Source organism: Ursus arctos, unplaced genomic scaffold (genome assembly GCF_023065955.2).
Source record: "Ursus arctos isolate Adak ecotype North America unplaced genomic scaffold, UrsArc2.0 scaffold_29, whole genome shotgun sequence".
Taxonomy (NCBI): domain Eukaryota; kingdom Metazoa; phylum Chordata; class Mammalia; order Carnivora; family Ursidae; genus Ursus; species Ursus arctos.
In genome coordinates, this window is record NW_026622974.1 from 18416448 (window position 1) to 18436749 (window position 20302).

At 34.9% G+C, this 20302-nt stretch overlaps 1 protein-coding gene across 2 annotated transcripts in view; it reads right to left on the reverse strand.

Moving 5' to 3' along the window:
* Nucleotides 1–20302, reverse strand: part of KHDRBS2 (KH RNA binding domain containing, signal transduction associated 2) — a 540418-nt gene that overhangs the window by 443565 nt on the left and 76551 nt on the right. For both annotated transcript variants that reach the window (XM_044387131.3, XM_057303916.1), the window contains exon 2: nt 4903–5030. In XM_044387131.3, the coding sequence (XP_044243066.1) occupies nt 4903–5030 (128 nt within the window). The remainder of the gene's footprint in view (nt 1–4902; nt 5031–20302) is intronic.

A 20302-nucleotide genomic window follows, 5' to 3' on the forward strand; every position in this document is an offset into this window, starting at 1 on the left:
CAGTGTTCCATGGAGATGAAAAAAATTTTAAGTACCAAATGGAAAATAATATTGAAATACAAGGGGTGCGCATTAGGTAAAAGAAAAAGTTATTGGAAAAGACAAGGACTACACAAAATATCACTGCAAATTTCTGAATTTTGCTAGAAAACACCGTTATTTCAGGTGCCATTCTACTGGAGAGAATACAGTCCATAGCATTTTGGAATGTTTTTCTTTTTCATAGAAAATGTGAATCTGAGTGTCATGTTATTTTCCAATTGAGATTTACATTCACAGGTGAGAGACTAGGAAACTGATATGAATGAAATTGAAATCACAAAGTCCGATCAAATCCTCTCTTCCATTTCCTTTAGAAAAGTAAAAAAGCAACACTATGCAATAGTCTCTGTCTGGTAAAGATAAAACAGGTTTAAGATGTAAGCTACTGAGTGGCTTTTGGAAAACCACATTGCTTAGAAAAATAGAGAGGTGTTTCCAAGATTGTGGGAGGTGATATTGGTTTTGAAATACATAGTTCCCACAGTGAGTAACCCTGGGTCTCTATTACCTATTCTTAAGTGATCTGATAATTACTTATGAAGTTAGAAAAAATACCACTCATCAAGAATTTGGATTTGGGTTTTCATCTTTTCGAGTACAAAGAAAGAAGTAAGCTCCCTGAGAGGACATGCCAGGTTTCAGAGACTGGTTCCAGCCAGGCACAAAGGCAGCCCCTCTCCCTGGGACTGAGCAGAGTAACCGAAATACAGGGCAAGTGTGGTGCTTTTGAACATAGTTTGGAACTTTAATTTTCTGCATTAATCTACATAAGGAATTGATTTGAAAAGCAGCACTGGGGAACATAGCTGCGTTTGATCTTAAAAGGGGCCAAATTTGGGGCCGATTTACACTTCTGGCGATCTATTGCTTTAAAAAGTTGGCAGTAACTCAAGTTGAGAAATAAAAAGTGGGCCTCGAGGCAAATTTAATTGAAGGAAAGGTCTGATGCATTTCAGAGGATTCTGAAGGCAACATCAAAAGATATTTTTAAAAGGCGTTGAGAGGTTGGATTGCCCAGGTGGCCAAATAGGTATAGTTGCAAGCAACGAGCAGATCTCCTGCCAGTGCAGGCGGCGCCTTCCCATCCGCCCATGGCCCTCTCAATTTGCCCATGCTTGTGAGATACACTCCTTCTGCATGTCTAGCAGTAACAAAACAGAATACAGCTTTAGCCACTTATATGTATCTCTGTTTCTTAGGTCCTATAAAGGCACTCGTTGGTGGAGGTCCAAGAAATCATGTTATTTTTCTTACTTCCAAGGATGAATACTGTCTTCATCAAAACCAAATTTATACCCCAAGGTATGGTTCTATTCTTTTGTTGGATATGTCATAGCTTTTGCATGTCAACACTAAATCCTAAAGCAACTTTGAAGACATTTTAAACAATGACGAAACTCAATTTGCATTTTTCCAACACAATAAACAACTGGATACAAGAAGGCAAGGCCAAGTTTACGTGGGCCAAGTTTACAGACAACTTGTTATGAGTTATGACCACTGCTTGCCCGATAGACACTGTAAAATGACTCTGATTATAATATGCATACCAGTTGGAGATGTTAAAATTTTAAAAAATAAATGTGTATTAGACTATGAAATATAGTATGTATGGATTTAGAGGGAAAGAGTTCATGCTAAGGACAGTGAGTGTCCTGCATGAGTCTCTCCAGGACCTTCAGCATGAATCTCTTAGGATTGTGGAGAACATACTGCCACATGTTGCGTCTTTGGAGACCTGACTACCAAGAAATAATTGCACTGATTCTGAAACATCTGTAAATGCAAACAATATATGTGCATAGTCTATTTCCTGACTAATCTTGCTGTAAACAAAAATATTAAAAACAAATAAGAAAAGCTGTTCATTATAATAATTTGATAATATGATATATTTTCCCCAAAACTAAGTGATTAAACATAAAGCATGATAGCTAGATAAATCATTCTTAACGTGTTTGAACAGCATTTTTATATTTTCTCTAATTCAAAATCTTAAACATCTTTCAATTCCTTGTGTTACTCAATTAAGTCAGCAAATTAACTTGATATTGAAGACTAATTGAAATCAAATCTATCCAAAAAGGTCACGTAGTAAAGTGAGGATAAGGTCATTTCCTCAAGAAGTCCCAGAGTTATTTGTTGCCCTTTGTTGGAGGGGATTGTGTCATCACCACACTAATTAACGGATCAAACAGACAGCAGGCATCAAGGGGAGAGATGGCTCTGAAAGAAGTTGTGAAAAGTAGGTCTTTCTCCAATGTACCCCCTGAGGGATAACTCACTTTTTACTATAAAAGATTAAACTTTAAATCCATAAATACTGTTGTGCTCTGCTCAACAGTGCATAGTATCACACCACACCATATACTTTACAGCTCCCAAATGGACATCCAATGCTGCTCAAGTGCGGTGACTGTAATCTTAGCCCCACCGACATTTTCATGAGAGGTGGGCAATAATCACTCAGCAGGAGGGAACCACCACTTTTGAAATAAGATACGGTGTTCAGAATGTTGGTTTTAATTTCTTATACTATAAAAGCAAATGAAAACAAATGTAGGTCAACTTGATAGATGATTCTGTTCTGTTCTGTTTCTCAGTACCTTTCTCTGTAAAAGTGCTCTAAGACTTTTCTCATTGTGATAACTGGATGTATGAAATGCACACCCCTTTAAAAATAATTTAAAGTGATTTAGCATTCTATTCATCAATTAAGAATGGCAAATTTTCTAAGGTATAAATTGTTACTTGATAAAATTCCAAAAGAGTACTAATCATTAGGAGCCCTCATTCCTCACATTCTTCCATATTTTACATGAACAAGTAATACAAAAATGTGAGCATTATCAGTCAAGTTAAAAATGTAATGGCTCCCAAAAAAGTGAAGAATCTACAATAATAGCTACCTCGCTAAATATCTCCATCTGCAACAAAGATACGTTCTTGAGTAATTCATATTTCCCAGTTACCTCATTTGGAAAATAAAACTTTTATATACTCTGTGATTTTGAAAATTAGTCCCAGCTTAAACATTCTGCGATTCTAAAAATTCTGGAGGTACAATAATTTGTTAGTGAGATATGGGCTGTTTCAATACAATTAGGCAGTTTTGTTATTTGATCATCTTCCCATAAATTATAAAATTAAATCTCACACAAAAATTGGACACGATACAGTATCTTGTTTCAGTATTCAGCATTAAGCATCAAATATAGACTATTGCAATCTTCAGTATAAAATCACTCATGCTGTCACTTGAAAAGCCACCAGGACTTGAAATGCCTTTCACATCTTGCCAACCTAATTTGGTCAGAGATATAGAGCTGCATTTTATTGAGAAGGAGATACTGAGTCTGTCACTGGCTTTCCTATAACCAGAGAAGAGACAAGTGCTATTCTGAGAAACAGTATCAAGTTACATAATATTAAATATATGATTTAGAAAGAGAATCTTGTACTTCATAATGGATTAATCAAATTCCTTTAAAAAAGACATTTCTATTCATATTTCTACCACATTTCATTACTAAGTAAACATTTTCATGTACAATTCTTTGCCAAACTTAATATTCATAAAAACATGATTATGAAATAAATCTGAAAAAATTTAATTGTAAAATATCTACTGAATGCATCTTTCTTGCAATAGAGTAAATCTAGTTAAAAAAAACTCACAAAACTTGCATGCCCGAAAGCCTCATCTAAAAGTTAAATTTTATGGTTTGGTTGGCTGCCACAATTTATTCCTGTTTGAAATAATTATAAACACAACATTCCACTTAATAATATTTACTAAAATTTATCATATTAGAAGACAATTGGTAAACTACAGCATTTATTTCTCTAATCTTTATTATTAGGATAATTACATGGTCCTTGTTTCAAACTCACTCTTCAGGAAGTAAATTACCAGATTGAATCTGAGTTTCCATTGTTAGCATACTTAATTTATTAAAAAAAAAAAAACAGGGGCGCCTGGGTGGCACAGCGGTTAAAGCGTCTGCCTTCAGCTCAGGGCGTGATCCCAGCGTTCTGGGATCGAGTCCCACATCAGGCTCCTCCGCCATGAGCCTGCTTCTTCCTCTCCCACTCCCCCTGCTTGTGTTCCCTCTCTCGCTGGCTGTCTCTATCTCTGTCAAATAAATAAATAAAATCTTAAAAAAAAAAAATAAATAAATAAATAAATAAAATAAAAAAAAATAATAAAATAAAAAAAAAAACAAAACAACTCCTTTCACCCATTCGAATTTATGAATGTAAGTGATGAAACCATGCCATTGAATGCCGTGTCATGATTGTGGTGATATAATCTTATATAATAAGAAAATGTCCAGGGAAAAAGTACTCTCAAGAGAACAGTAAGGTAATTATTTTTATAAATGAACCCTGACTACATAAGACTAGAGGTTATAATCAAAGGGTATAATAAAGACTAGAATACTTTCCTAGTTATAATAATTTCGTGTGGATTGCCCAATGCTGTACATTTAGTATCATTAATTCTACTCTTTTTTATAATAGGAATAGACATTGTAACATGAACTAAAACATAATCAAGTGAGTATGTATACTTGGACAAATTGTTGAACCACTTACATGTTAAATAAATAACTGAAATATCTAATTATGCTTCCCATATTCACAGAATAAAAGTGCTATGGTCTTTAGCTGAAAATTGTTCTCATCGTTATACTTTCAAAGACTTCTCTTTCCTCTATATCAGTATCATATATATGTGTATACTAATATAATGAAGTTTTAAATATTTATTTCATGAAAGACAATGAATAAAACATCAAATCTTAATTTTATCATTTTTTTCTTAATTCTATGAGAACAGAGCATATATTGCAGTACCTTTGGATATTGCTTGACAGGAATCAATACCCTTTCTGAGAGCTTTATGTTTTTGTTGCTGATGACATCAAGATATTTCTTTTCTTCATCCTCCTTTTTTCCATCAGAACCTTGAAATTTTTCAATTTCTGAAAAAAAAAGCAAGAAAAAAAAACAGTAAGCAAAATGAGAAGTTATCATAAATGATTGTTCTTATTACTCACCTTCTTAAAAAAGATTTTGAAAACCCCTGATAGAATTGAAACACCTGTTAACAGCTATGTGCATGCTGCTGCCACACGTTAAGATGACCTCTGTTGGGATGCCGGCTGGGGTGGCTCAGTCAGTTAAGCGACTGCCTTCGGCTCAGGTCATGATTCCAGGGTCCTGGGACTTAGTCCCACATTGGAGTCCTTGCTAGGTGGGGAGCCTGCTTCTCCCTCTGCCTGCCACTCCCCCTGCTTGTGCTCTCTCTCTCTTTCTGACAGATAAATAAATAAATAAAATCTTAAAAAAAGGAAAAAAAGATGACCTCTGTCAACTAAAACTAAAAAGTTACCATTGAAGGTACGACTGCCTTCCACGAAACAAACAATGAACTTAATTAGCAGCATCTTCAAACAAAACACAAGGAAGAATATGCCCTTTAATGATTTAAAATATCTAAATGAACATAGCTTTCTTAGGGACAATAAATAGAAAAATACATATTTTAAGGTTATATGTCTCATTTTTACTCAGAATTACTGCTACAATAAAATAATTGAAAATAGTAATCATCCATTATCAAATTGAATAGTAAAGATAAACAGCATGTTATTTTTATATTCTAACAAAACTTAAAGGGAATTTAAAAGGGGGTCACGGCAAAGTCTTTTAAAGGATTAAATCTGTAAATGCTTTCATTCATATTCATCATTATGAAATTATCTGTGCATATGTTTAAAAAGAATCACTACTTTCGCCTTATGAGACTATTCCCGAAATGGATATTTTTGAGCAAATGTGCAATATTTATTTATTCTTTCTTTTTAAAATTAGTTTATTCCATAAAGATTCTTAAACCCCTACTGTGGGTACCACAGATAAAACAGAAAACAAAAAAATGTCTCTGCTTTTATGGAACCTATATTCTGATGGGAAAAATGAGCAATTAGAAAACGAATATATATATACATGCAAATTTATGTATGGGGTAAAGAATAAATAAAGCTATTAAGACAGGATTTTTGTTTTGTTTTCTTTAGTTTTGTTAGAGACAGAACAAGAACATTTTGTTTCTGTAATTTTGGAGTAAAGGAAAGGGGATAATACCCATTAAGTATGGAAATTCTCAGTTCAAATTAATTTATATTGCATTTTGAAACAATTATTTTGTAAAGATCTGACTATTTCTGGAGGTAAAAGGAATACTGTGTTGCATCTAACAGCTTTGTTCTTTGTTATTTTATGTGTAATCAGCATCTTTTCCAAAATGATTTTACATATCCTGTATAAAATCCCTGTAACATTCCGGATGGAAATCTTTTAGTATATTATTTGGCTCACGTGGAATTGTTAAAAAATCTTTTTGAAGTAAGATTACATTGCTTACTCAAATAACGGCAGAATGAATGCTACACTGCATAATTTGCAATCACTCTTTTCAGGTATATGCTGCAATTTCCCTAACGACAATTATCTTAAAATAAACTGGCCTGCTTGAAAAGAAGGTATATGTAATATGTCTATAATTTCTACTTAGAACGATGGCATCAGATTCTTACTTTTCCACTCCAGATTATTAACAAGCCACTTTAACTGACTGTCTTTTTCAGCCAAGAAGCATTTGCTATTCAGGTTTTTCAATCCCTTATATAATAATTACACACAGAACTCTGACAACTTCAAAGAAAGAATATTCATTCTATCTTCTGATACTGACAGTGAACTTCTGATCGCTGCCCTCTGGGTACATGGCCTATCTAATACCATACTTCCTAGTTTGCTGAGGCAATTGTAATGTGGGACACACTGAAACAGACTCAATCCCCAATCTATCAAACGTATGGTTTCCCCCATGTCACTCCGTCATACAATAAATTTAATTTGTTTGACATTATTTGTTCTCTACCAAACTACTACTACCCTTGGCATTTTTAGATGTTTGCAATTTGATCAATTGATTAATTCCAATAAATTCTCCATCAAGAAATGGAGCTAAAAAAATACCATTTCCACTGCTTTTTCTGCTAATTTCTACATTCCTTTTAAAAATGCCCTTCTGATCCTTTCAGGGAGTTATCTCGTCTTTCTTGACATATCTACATGACTAAAAGCTCAGTAATTGCATTTGTCAACTGTATAGTCACAGAATGGTATAAGCCAAATTTGCCTGATTTTAAAACCAGAGAAAACAATGTATACGACACCTTTCCTTTTAAATTTTAGTTTAAAATAATTCTTTATTTCATAATTAATGTATGTTCATTATGGAATGTTTAGACAATACAGGTATCCATAAAAATTTAAAGGCACCCATTATCATCTAGCAATAACTAAACAGTTTTGTGTAGAGGAGTTGAACAATGTTTTATACTTATTTATATGGTCTCTCCTTACATTTAGCTTCCATATTATTGGGAAAACATATTCTATATTAAGGCAGGCTTATGTTCAATGTTAAACTACACAGATTTTAGTATTTTGTTTTCCTTTCATGTTTTATCTGTTAATGACCATAGTTGTTCAATAATTTTTTAAGCATTCATTGTCTTATTTTTAGCGTTTATCTCCATAGTACCAAAATTATGAGATTACAACAGAGTTAACTTCTTTTTTTAAAGATTTTATTTATTTATTATTAGAGAGAGAGAGAGCACGCACGCACGAGAGTGAGAGAGAGAGCAGGAGCAGGGGGAGAGGGAGAAGCAGACTCCCTGCTGAGCAGAGAGCCCGACGTGGGGCACGAGCCCAGGACCCTGGGATCGTGACCTGAGCTAAAGGTCATGCTTAACCGACTGAGCCACCCAGGTGCCCCCAGAGTTAACTTTTGGTTATGGGTGTATTCACCTTGTACCCACTGGGATTTTAGTCAGATAGAAGCTATAGTAAGAAAATATCTTTTATTGTAATAAAAACCACATAACAGTACTCACCATTTTAATCACTTCAAGTGTACAGTTCAATAGTGAAAGTCTATTATGTTGTTGTGCAACAGATCTTTAGAATTTTTTCATCTTGCAAAACTGAAATTCTAGACCCATTAAACACTCATTTTCCATCCCCTTCCCACAGGCCTTGGCAACCAGCTTTTCACTATCTGTCTCTATGCTTGACCACTTTAGATACTTTATATGAGTAGAATAGCACAGTATTTGCTCTTTTATGACTGGCTTATTTCACTGAGCATAACGTCCTCAAGGTTTATCCATGTTGTAGCATGTGCCAGGATTTCCTCCTTTTTAAAATCTGTATAACATTCCATTGCAGATATATACCACATTTTCTTTATCCATTCATCCATCAGTGGACATCTGAGTTGCTTCCTCCTCTTAGCTATTGTGAATAATGCTTCCATGGACATGGGTGTGGAAGTATCCTTTGAGATCTTTCTTTGAATCATTTTGGATATATACCTAGAAGGGGGAATGTTGGATCATATGGCAATTCCATTTTAATTTTCTGAGAAACCTCCATACTATTTTCCATAATGACTGCACCATTTTATATTCCCAAAAAGAGTGCACCAAGAGTTCCAACTTCTCTGCACCCTTGCCAACACTTGATATTTTCTGTTCTTTTGATAGCGGCCATCCTAACAGGTGTGAGCTGATATCTCATTGTGGTTTTTATTTTAATTTCTCTTCTGATTAGTGATCTTGAGCATCATTTCATATGCTTGAGGACCATCTGCATTTCTTTTTTGCAGTATTATCTATTTAAGTCCTTTGCCCATTTTTAACTGGGTTATGTGTTTTATTGTTGTTGTGTTGTAGAATTTCACTATATACTCTGCAGATTAAACCTTTATTAGATATATGATTTGTGAATATTTTCTCCCATTTCATAGGTTGCTTTTTCACTCTGTTGATTGTTTCTTTTGATGCTCCGAAGTTTTTCAGTTTGATGTAATCCCATTTATTTTTACTTTTGTTGCCTGTGCCTTTGGTGCCATATCCAAGAAATCATTGACAAATCTAATATCCTGAAGCTTTTCCCTTATGTTTTCTTCTAGGAGTTTTATAATGTTAGGTCTTACTTCTAGGTCGTTAATCCATTTTGAGTTAAATTATATGTATGGTGTAAGATAAGACTCCAGCTTCATTCTTTTCCATGTGGAGATCCAGTTTTCCCAACACTATTTGTTGAAAAGACTGTCCTTTCCTCATTGTATGTTCTTGGCACCACTGTTCAAGAACATTTGACCATATACACAAGGGCCCTATATTTTGTTCCAATGGTCTATATTTCTATCTTTATGCCAGTATCAAACTATCATTATTACTGTTGCACTGTATTATATACATATATGTTTTTGTTTTTTTGGGTTTTTTTTAAGTTTTTATTTAAATTCCAGTTAGTTAACATTCAGTGCAATGCTTCAGGTGTCAATACAGTGATTCAATACTTCCATACAATACCCAGTGCTCATCAGAAGCACACTTTTTTTTTTTTTTAAAGATTTTATTTATTTATTTGACAGAGATAGAGACAGCCAGCGAGAGAGGGAACACAAGCAGGGGGAGTGGGAGAGGAAGAAGCAGGCTCATAGCGGAGGAGCCTGATGTGGGGCTCGATCCCATAACGCCGGGATCACGCCCTGAGCCGAAGGCAGACGCTTAACCGCTGTGCCACCCAGGCGCCCCCAGAAGCACACTTCTTAATCTCCATTACCTATTTAACCCATATCCCAACCCACACCACCTCTGGTAACCATCAGTTTGTTCTCTATATTTAAGAGTCTCTTTCTTGGTTTCCTCTCTCTCTCTTTCTTTTTCCTCTTACACTGTTGGTGGGGATGCAAACTGGTGCAACCACTCTAAAAAACAGTATGGAGGGTCCTCAAAAAGTTAAAAATAAAAAGTACCCTATAATTCAGCAATTGCACTACTAGGTATTTACCCAAAGAATACAAAAATACTAATTTGAAGGGATACATGCACACTGATATCTATAGCAGCATTATCTACAATACCCAAATTACGAAAACAGCCCAAATGTCCATCGACTGATGAATGGACAAAGAAGATGTGATATATATATATATATATATATATATATATACACACACACACACACACAATGTATTACATATAATATATAATTTTTTTTACAATGTCTTATATTTTGAAAATAGGATGTGTGAAGCTTCCAACTTTGTCATTCTCTTTCAAAATTATTTTGGCTATTTGGAGTCTCTTGAGATTCCATATATGTTTTAGACTTTTTTTCCTATTTCTGCAAAAAAAAAAAAAATGTCATTGGGATACAATAGGGATTGCACTGAATCTGTAGATTTCTTAGGGTATTACGGACATCTTATCAATATTAAGTCTTCCAATTCACAAACACAAGATTCCTTCTTCTTATTTGTATTTTCCTTCATATAGGTTAGTGATTTTTGCAGATTTCAGGTACAAAGGTATTTTGAAGGAATTTTTAGTTCTGCTTTTGCTTCACTTTTCCCTCATTTTCTTTGGGCATATAATTTCTTAATTGTGCTTTTCTTGGTTTATTTTATTTTTTAAAACTTTTTAATTTGCATATTTAATTCATTCATTTTCTTTTTATATTTTTATTGATAGAAGTATTTAATACTGTGAACTTTCTTTATAAAACTTCTTTAGCTATGCCTGTCTATTCTGATTAGTTGTGCTTCAATTATAACTTCTTTGCAGAATTTCTGCAATTTCATTTTGTTATTCCCAAAATGTTGTTTAGTTAAACACTTTTATTTATTTATTTTTGAAGATTTTATTTATTTTTTTGACAGAGAGAGCGAGAGAGCACAAGCAGGGGGAACAGGGGGAACGGTAGAGGGAGAGGGAGAAACAGGCTCCCCGCTGAGCAGGGAACCTGATGTGGGGCTTGATCCCAGAACCCTGAGATCATGACCCGAGCCGAAGGCAGACGCTTAACCATCTGAGCCACCCAGGTGACCCAATTTAAACACTTTTAAAAATGTCCAGATGGCAAAGCCTGTCTTCTACTTTGATATTACTTTCTTTTTTCTTAAAAGATTTTATTTACTTATTTGTCAGAGAGAGACAGCACAAGCAGGGGAGTGGCAGGAAGAGGGAGAAGCAGGCTCCCCTCTGAGCAGGGAGCCTGATGTGGGACTCAATCTCAGGACCCTGGGATCATGATCTAAGTCTAAGGCAGACACTTAACTGACTGAGCCACCCAGGCGTCCCTAATTTCTTTCTTTCTTTTTTTTTTTTTTAATTGCATTGTTAGCATTATTTCTATATTTTAGAATTCAGTGAAGGAATTCTTAGTGGGTAAATTTTTGGTAAGGATTTATAAACATTATCTGGAATGGGTATATATTCTCCGATGTTGGGTTAAAAGCTGTAAATCAATGTGATATACTGGATCCATCTTGGAATGAAAGAGTTATGTAAGAATTTCTTTGTAATATGTATATGAGTGGAATTTTGGTTCTTACATTATACACATACTTAATTTGACCAAATGCTACTATTTTGTTCTATAAAATATGCTAGGTACATTCCCACAAACAGAACAGCTGTATTTATATGACTTCCATTTCCCTCCAATGACTTAGATATTTTATTTTATTTTACTTAATTTTATTATTATTATTATTATTATTATTATTATTATTATTATTTTGACACAGAGAGAGAAAGTCTACAAGCAGGGGAAGAGGCAGAGGGAGCGGGAGAAGCAGACTTCCCGCTGAGCAGGGAGCCTGACGTGGAGCTTGCTCCCAGGACCCTGAGATCTGACCTGCACTGAAGGCAGACATTTAACCAACTGAGCCACCCAATTGCCGCTAGATTTTTTTTAAGGATTTTTTTTGTTTGTTTTTAGAGAGAGAGAGAATGTGGGGAGGGGCAGAGGAGAGAGAGACTCTCAAGCAGACTCAGAACTGAGTGAGGAGCCCATTAAAGGCTCAATCTCATGACCCTGAGATCATGATCTTAGCTGAAATCAAAAGTTGGACGCTCAACCAACTAAGCCACCTAGGCAGCCACCCAATGGCTTAGATTTTTAACCTCACCTAATTCTCCTATAGAAACAAGATGAATGCCTAGGATAATAAAGGGGAGGAAAAAAAAACTAAACTCTGAAATTATCCCCATAATCCAGATGATCTACAAGAAACCTACGTAAAAAGTGGGTTTCTGAAAACACTGAAAACAGCAGGAACCTACTGGGTCCTGTGTGCAGTAGATTGTGGAAAAATGAAAAAGGAACATTTAGATGGTCCAAGAGTCCTAGAACACAGAAATTTCAAGCGAGTACTTATCGTCAAAAGAAGAGATGACCTGTAATGTCGAATTCTCAGTGATCTAAAAAGAAAGAAAGAAAGAAAGAAAAACATAAAACTGGGACAAGACTACACAAGCTCCCAATGATGAGTGATTGTGAAGTAAACAAGGGAGACCATATAATGCATGAGGAAAAAGCTGAACAATGGAGACTATACAATGCGTGAGGAAAAAGCTGAGGCTGCTATAGTAGCACAAGCACTCTAGGATCTCAGGAAAAAAAAAAAAAGTCTTTCTTTAAAAATAAGTCCCTTCTGAGAGGGAAAATCTGCTTCAAGCAAAGTCCTAATGGAACATAAGGCAACGACAACACCCTAACTGAACAGTCTATTCCAAGAGAAACTTCCTAAAAGCACAGGCAAATCTCTCTCACTTAAACATTAAAAAGAGAAACAGATTGTGTTGAACCTCATACAAGTATATTATATAAGAAAACAAAAAAGGAAAATGAACTAAATAATATATTGACAGAAAGTGAAAGCAGGAGAGAAACATGATAACAAAGCAGAAAAATATATTAAATGAGGGGAAAAAGTAGAACTACAAAAGTAATAAAAGAGGGGTATATATCAGAAATAGAAATGGGTTACGTAAGAACCAATAAATTAGAGGAACATGTGAAAAGAGCTATCAGAGCTCAGGAATGAACTAGAAAGGGTTTAGTTCATAAATGAAAAATAAACTAGAAATAAGACTAAATAACAAAAAAAGAGAAACAAAATCAGAGGAAAGAATTAAGCACTACTATAAAATCAGAAAGTTAAAAGGATTTGAGAGAAAATGAAAGATGTGTGAGACAGGAAATGATGACCAAGGTACATATACCTGGAGCTCCAAGAAGTTGAAAAACTAAAGCAATAAAACTGAAGAAACACTAAAAACTACAATTCAAGAAAAGTTCTTAAAAGAACTATATGATAATGTCACATGAACTGAGGACTTTGACTAGCTCAATGTTCTGATTTGAGTGAGAGGGATAGGCAGAAGGAAGAGGAGAGGTAGAGGGAAGGGTGAAAAAGAGAAGGAAAGAGAGAGAGACTGATTTTGAGACTGACAAGTGCAAACAATAATGCAAGATTTAATGGACTGGAAGTAATTGCTACAAAATTAGTTCCAGACAGTGGTTAAAACTCTGGCTTAGAACAAAAAACAAAACAAAACAAAAAAACAGCAAAACAAACTCTGGCTTTAGAATATGAGCAGCATATGTCTGATTCAGTTTGACACCTGGAAATTAGGAAAGAATTCTTGGTGTATTGTAAGGATTAACTAAGTTAATATGAGCAACGTGCTTAGAAAAGTATCTGTCAAAAGCATTGTCGTTTCTATTATTATTCTCATTATTATATGTTAAACTTAAAAGGACCAAAGCAATGTTTGCACTAGAGACATAAGGCAAAATTTCACTGAAGAGGGAGCCAGAAACTGATCTCCAGGTTAAAAAAGCATGGTTAAAAGAGAAATAGGGAATGCAACTGGCTGGACTGAAGAATCATACTATATAATTCTTATGTGTCAAGAATAGCTTTTCATTTTTCTAATATTTTTAAAAATATTTTTAATATCCGCTCTATGTTTGTAGTTTAGTATATTCTATAGCCCCAAGCATAAACAATGTCAAATCATTTAAACTTTAGATTAAACTCATTCTGAAAATATGAATAAAATTTCAGTGAAGGGGATTCTATTTGCATATCTGAATTTATACCTCCATATTCTAGTCACTTTCTTAATACATGTAATTTTTTCTGAAGTCATAGTTCGTACTTTCTTTTTTTAAAAAATATTTATTTAGGGGCGCCTGGGTGGCTCAGTTGTTAAGTATCTGCCTTCGGCTCAGGGCATGATCCCAGAGTCCTGGGATCAAGCCCCACATCAGGCTCCTCCATTGGGAGCCTGCTTCTTCCTCTCCCACTCCCCCTGCTTGTGTTCCCACTCTCGCTGGCTGTCTCTCTGTCAAATAAATAAATAAAATCTTTAAAAAAAAATAAAATAAAATATTTATTCACTTTTAGAGAAAGCATTCGCATGTGCATGCACACGCGCCCCCCCCCCCCCCACACCCCAGCAGGGGGAGGGGCAGAGGGAGAGAATCACTGAGCAGACTGCCCACTGAGTGTGGAGCCCAGTCTGGGCTTGATTCTACCGCCCATGAGATCATGACCTGAGCCAAGAGTCCATCGCTCAACCAACTGAGCTACCCAGGCACCCCCTTAATTCATACTTTCTAAACTGGGTGTGTAGAGTTTTTAACAGTGATCTCTCATACATTTCTACCTAGCATTTTTCTGACCTTCAGAATACAGCAGGCTTAAGATTTTAGAAACATCAGTAGCCATAAAATTGATGTGTTAGGCAGTGTCTGTATAGCAATACTTTACACAAGTTATTTTATTGTGGTTAAACTTCTTTTTGTAACTGGCACATTATAGAGACTCATATTTTTAAATATAAGTGACATATAATAACATATAACAGAGAAATCACAATTATCTTGTTTCATAAAAAATCAGTTATTTAACATAAATGAACTTTTCTCTTAAAACCAAATTTAAAATTGGGCATTTGCATATTTTAAGTTATCTTTCTAAAATAAATTCCTTATTTCCCAGGCATTTCAGAGAGAACATTCTTTGCATGATCCAGGGACTTTACAATGAATGTGAGTTATTCTATCAAAGCTAATCAATGTGAGTAATGACTTTATTCTTTCGTTAATTCAATAAATACTCCTGAATTATGGTCTACCTCATGTGTGGAGGATTAAGAATAGAAGGAAAAGAGTAAAAGCCAGGAAATAATGACAGAGACTTAGCATACATGATTGAGGTTAAAGAGTCACTAGTGACCAGACTTGGGATAAATCTTGAAGGTAAGACATCCTCTCCTAACTATAGATAGGAAGTGAAGGAGGAGGGAGAAAAAATTAAGGACAGTCCCTAGATAAGTGGTCCTAGCAATAACATTGATCGTGTGTGTGTGTGTGTGTGTGTGTGTGTGTGTGTGCTGATTAATTTCACCAAGAAATCATATAACCAATCTTGTCAGAACTATACACTAAATAATAATAAATATGCTTAGTCAAACAAATTACATAGAGCATGTTATGCTTAAATTTTTTGTGTGACTAAATGTTTTCATGGAGTGAAATACATGCTCTTCTGAGTACTTATAATTCTAAAATTCAAATAACTTCTAGGGAAATTTTAAAGAATCAAGATACATTTTATTTCCAAATAGACTTTGAAAATGATTTTTAATGCAATATGAGAGAAAAGAACATTTAAATGCAAGGTATAATTGTATAATATATTGAAGGAAAGAACATGGAATTAGTCTGGGAAGAAAAGAAGTTATTGTCAATAAATTGTAAATGACCTTTAAATATAACAATGGGGAATAATGCCAGTATTGAGTTATTTTGAGATTTATGCTTTGTCTAAAACCAAAATCAAGAGGTTGTAAAAAATTCTATTATTTATGGATATTTTCCGAAAAGGCTTTATAATACAAATAATGTTCAACTGTCTAATGATTAGAAGTCTTTATAAATGGGGCATGAACAAATCAGCCTTACATAATATAACTGAGCAAAAGTTATCCTACTTATTTCACCTTCAAACTATACCCTTTAGGTTTCTACGTAAAAAATGTTTTCTGCTGTTTGTATTTGAATACAGAACCAAATTTTTATCAATTAATGTTAATAGAATGAAAGAGTGCAATATAGAGTAATTTTCATCTTCCTTTTAGAATCCCCCATGTAAAATCTCAGACATCAGTATTCGATAATGCAGTAGGATTCCAGCATTTCAAATTCTAAAAATCTAAGTCTAGAATGAATGGCTAAATATACCACAAATAACAACTGTTTGTTGTGAAACATAAACTTAACATCAATAATAAAAGAATCTGAGGAGATGATTTAGCACAAATTTTGCTTCATTGACATTGATCAGAAAGATATATATATACACAGTCTCAAAGAAAGGGTGAGGAAATATCAATGTTACTTTGACATATGTAATTGTTTTTAGCAGCATAACTCCATGGGGTAACAATTATCTCCCTTTTCAAATAAATAAACAGGAGTTCAAAGAGCCAATGTAACATATACTATAAATACAAGAAGGAAAACAATAGGAAAAAAGGGGATTTAAAAATTCGAGAAGAGCAGTTCTCAGTGTAGCCTTACATTTAATAATGTAAACAAAAATAATTTTTAAAAAAGGAGCCAGACTTTGCTTCAAAATACCATTGATCATGGGGCACCTGGCTCAGTGGTTTAGCATCCAACTCTTGGTTTCAGCTCAGGTCATGGTCTCACGGTCATGGGATCGAGCCCTACATTGGGCTTGGAATTCTGTCTCTCTGTCTGTCTCTCTGCCCCTCCTGCTCATGCTCTCTCTCTCTCCAAAATAAATAAATAAATCTTTAAAAAAAAATACCATTTTGCAACTTGTCCTTATATAAAATATCTTCTGGGGAGGGAGTAAATAAGGTTGATGTCTTGCCTTACCTGCTTTCAGGAAGCTCAGAGCTGAGTCTTTCTAAGGAAAACTCACCTTTCTAACTTGTGTAGGATAAGGATTTCTTGTGTAATTCTTTTTCCTTTTCACCCTCTTCACAATTTTTTGATTATTTAATTTGTGATAGCATTCTTATCCTTATTTTGTACATGCTTTATTATAAGCTGCCTCAAATCCACCTCAGAAGTAAGTGATAAATACCACTTTATTTTAAAATTAATTAATATTCAGTATTAATAATTAATTATTAAGCCAACAATCTCTACTAATGCAAAATTTCTCTAAGCTCTGTTTGTGGTCTTTGGCATTAACTCTGAATGTTAAAAGCAAGTTTGTCACCTGCTAGCTACATGATCTTAAGCAAATTAGCCTTAGTTCCTTTTTTTTTTAGGGAAAGTAAATCTATCAAATGATGACATTATGGGAATTAGCATTTTGTGTACCTTCACTGGCAATAATTATGATGTTGTTTTGATATTATAATGTTTCATATCTGTCTCTCTCTATATTTTAATGCCTGAGCAGATTTATTTTACTCATTTTCACAGCCCTGAACTTAGCCCAATGACTAACAGGGTAAAAGAAGAAATTATGCCCTAAATCTGTGTTTCCCACCAAGGAAAAATGAAATGGGTAATTTCTCACAAAACAGAACTTAAATAATAAGAAGGGAACCTTATGTGTGAATAATGATGCTAGCAAGAGATGTTGCAAATAATGGATCTCTCAGAATCAAGGTCAGCAGGGCTAGTAAATAGTAGTCCAATTCCAAAAGGTCTTAAGGGATGGGAGGATGTTCCGAACCTTGGAATAATATTTTCCTTTTTATTGAAGGCATGAATAACTATTTCATATTCAGTAATTGTAAATCAGTAGTAAAGTTCTGCAAATAATTTAAGTACCTACAAAAGTAATTACTTTGATAATTGAAACAGAAACTGTAATACTTGATTTAAAAATAACCCAGGGTTATCTGGGTGCCTAGTCGATTAAGTGTCTGACTCTCGATCTCAGCTCAACTCTTGGTCTCAGGGTCGTGAGTTCAAGCCCTGTGTTGGGCTCCACGCCCAGTGTGGAGCCTACTTAAAAATAAATAAGTAAATGACCCAAATACTTGTTTTCAACAAGATTACCCATAAGACAATGAACTATTTTAACTACTAATTCATTTTAATACCCTGAACCCAGTAAAATTGTGAAACTTTTGATACCCACCTGCCCCCCTTTCCTGGCTGCTTTTCCAAATTCCAACCACTGTAAGTTTCAGCTCACAGTTCCTCTCCCCCATGGAGTACAGACTAACTTACAGGGATTTCTCTCTTTGTGAATTCCTACCATTCAAGTCGCGTATTACATATTCAGTCAGTACTACCTGTCAGTCCTAACACAAGGCCACATCCTAACTCTATGGTCTTGGGCAAGTCATGTAAGCATTCTTGGCTTCATCTGTTCCCTCCTACCCACCGTCCAACCCCCCAAAACTGAGAACAAAATCTTAGGAAGGGCATCCTAGTATATTCTCAAGATCATAGACTTCATAATATGGTATTGTATCTGTTACTTATTAGTCATAGAACACTTGGCATCAAGAATGATGATACCTATTGCTTTCTAAAAATTTTCTATGTGCTAGGCAATGATCCTATACATGGAATAGTTGAGTTCACTTAGTTTACTTAAAAATTTTGTGCCACACTGTTTGCTTGTAAAATGGGTATAAAATCCTCATAAATCTGTTGTGAGGATTAAATGAGTCAAGCAAGTTATCCAAAATAACGTGGTATAGTATCTGACACATAATAAGAGCTATTATTATTAGCTCTTATAATCTTATTACTTGTGTTTGATGGCTGGACATGAACTCTTCTTTTCCATCATTAAAAGATCACGATAGGGGTGCCTGGGTGGCTCAGTCAGCTAAATGTCCAACTCTTCATTTCAGTTCAGGTCATGATCTCAGGGTTATGAGACTGAACCCCATGTCAGGCTCCACGCTCAGTGCAGAGAGTCTGCTTGTTCTTCTCTCTCCCTTTCTGCCCCTCCCCCCACATGCATTCTCTCTCTCTCTAAAATAAATAAATAAAATCTTTATGTAAAAAAAGATCACGACAGCCAATAGTGTCACATAATTACACCTAGTCTTTAGGTAGGTTGTTAGTTATTGAGGGCACATCTGTGACTTACATTTCTGTTTCCTTTACCAGGCTAATATCATTATGTATATGTTTAAAATGTCATATGTATTGATTTAAATGAGAAATAGGACAAAATGAAAAAGAATGAGAAACATAATCCCATAGCAATAGTAAGAACAGAGTATAGAATTAATTTGTTGAAACCTCTTCAAAAATATGTTGAAACTTTTGGATAGTATTGTCACCTAACACTAAGCGGTGGTACTTCACAAAAGGCAAAAGGTCAAGTTTAGTTTTTCAACCTTGTTAACTGCGAGACGCAAAGTCTTAAAGTTTAAAATTAATGCCTTTTGAAAGGAATAGAATATTTTATTGCTACTCATTCCAAATATATCCATGCACAATCGTGGATTTGCCTCTCTTTGAGTGCATTCAATGTTTTGATTTTAGTTCTTGCTAAATTGCACACACACAAAGTTGCACACAACAAAACAAATGCAGGATACGTATTTCTGCTTGCGGTTCTTCGTCATGAAATCAATCATTCATCTTCTCACCCATTCACCCCTTCATCCAATAAATACTGAGAGCCTGTTGCTTGGCAGGCTCCATTCCAGGAACTAGACACTCCGTGGTAACACAGACAGACTGAATGCCTGACCTCTTGAATCTTACAGATGAGTCAAGTAGAAAGTAAGTGAATAAGTAAATTATGACAGAATCTGGGTAGGTATAAATGTTTCAAAGAAACATAATGACACAAAAAATGCTGAGAAGAGTGTGATACTTAGATAGGGGTGATTAAGGAATGTCTCTTTAAGAAGGTAATACTTGATCAGAGACCTGAATTAAGTAAGGGGTTAAATTCATGAACATCTAGGAATAGAGTTTTCTAGGCAGAGGGAACAGCAAGTGCAAAGCATCTAACACTGCAAAGAATCTGGCATACTTGACAAACTGTCACAAGGACAGTGTAGATAAGGTGAGAGAGGTAGAAGGAGTAATACCACGAAGGCCTTGTAGTCTGCATGTGGATGGAGTGACACAATTTCACTGAATAAAATATGGCAGAAGTGGTGGTGTATGACTTTGGAGACTATGTCATAAAAAACTCCATTGTTTCTTCCTGTTTTCTTGGATCATGTGTCTAGAGGAAGTGGCTGCCCTGTCATGGAGACACTCAACTAGCCCTAGGTAGAGTTCCATGTTCTGGATACCAGTAGCTAATGGGAACACACAGAAGCCACCTTGGAAGCAG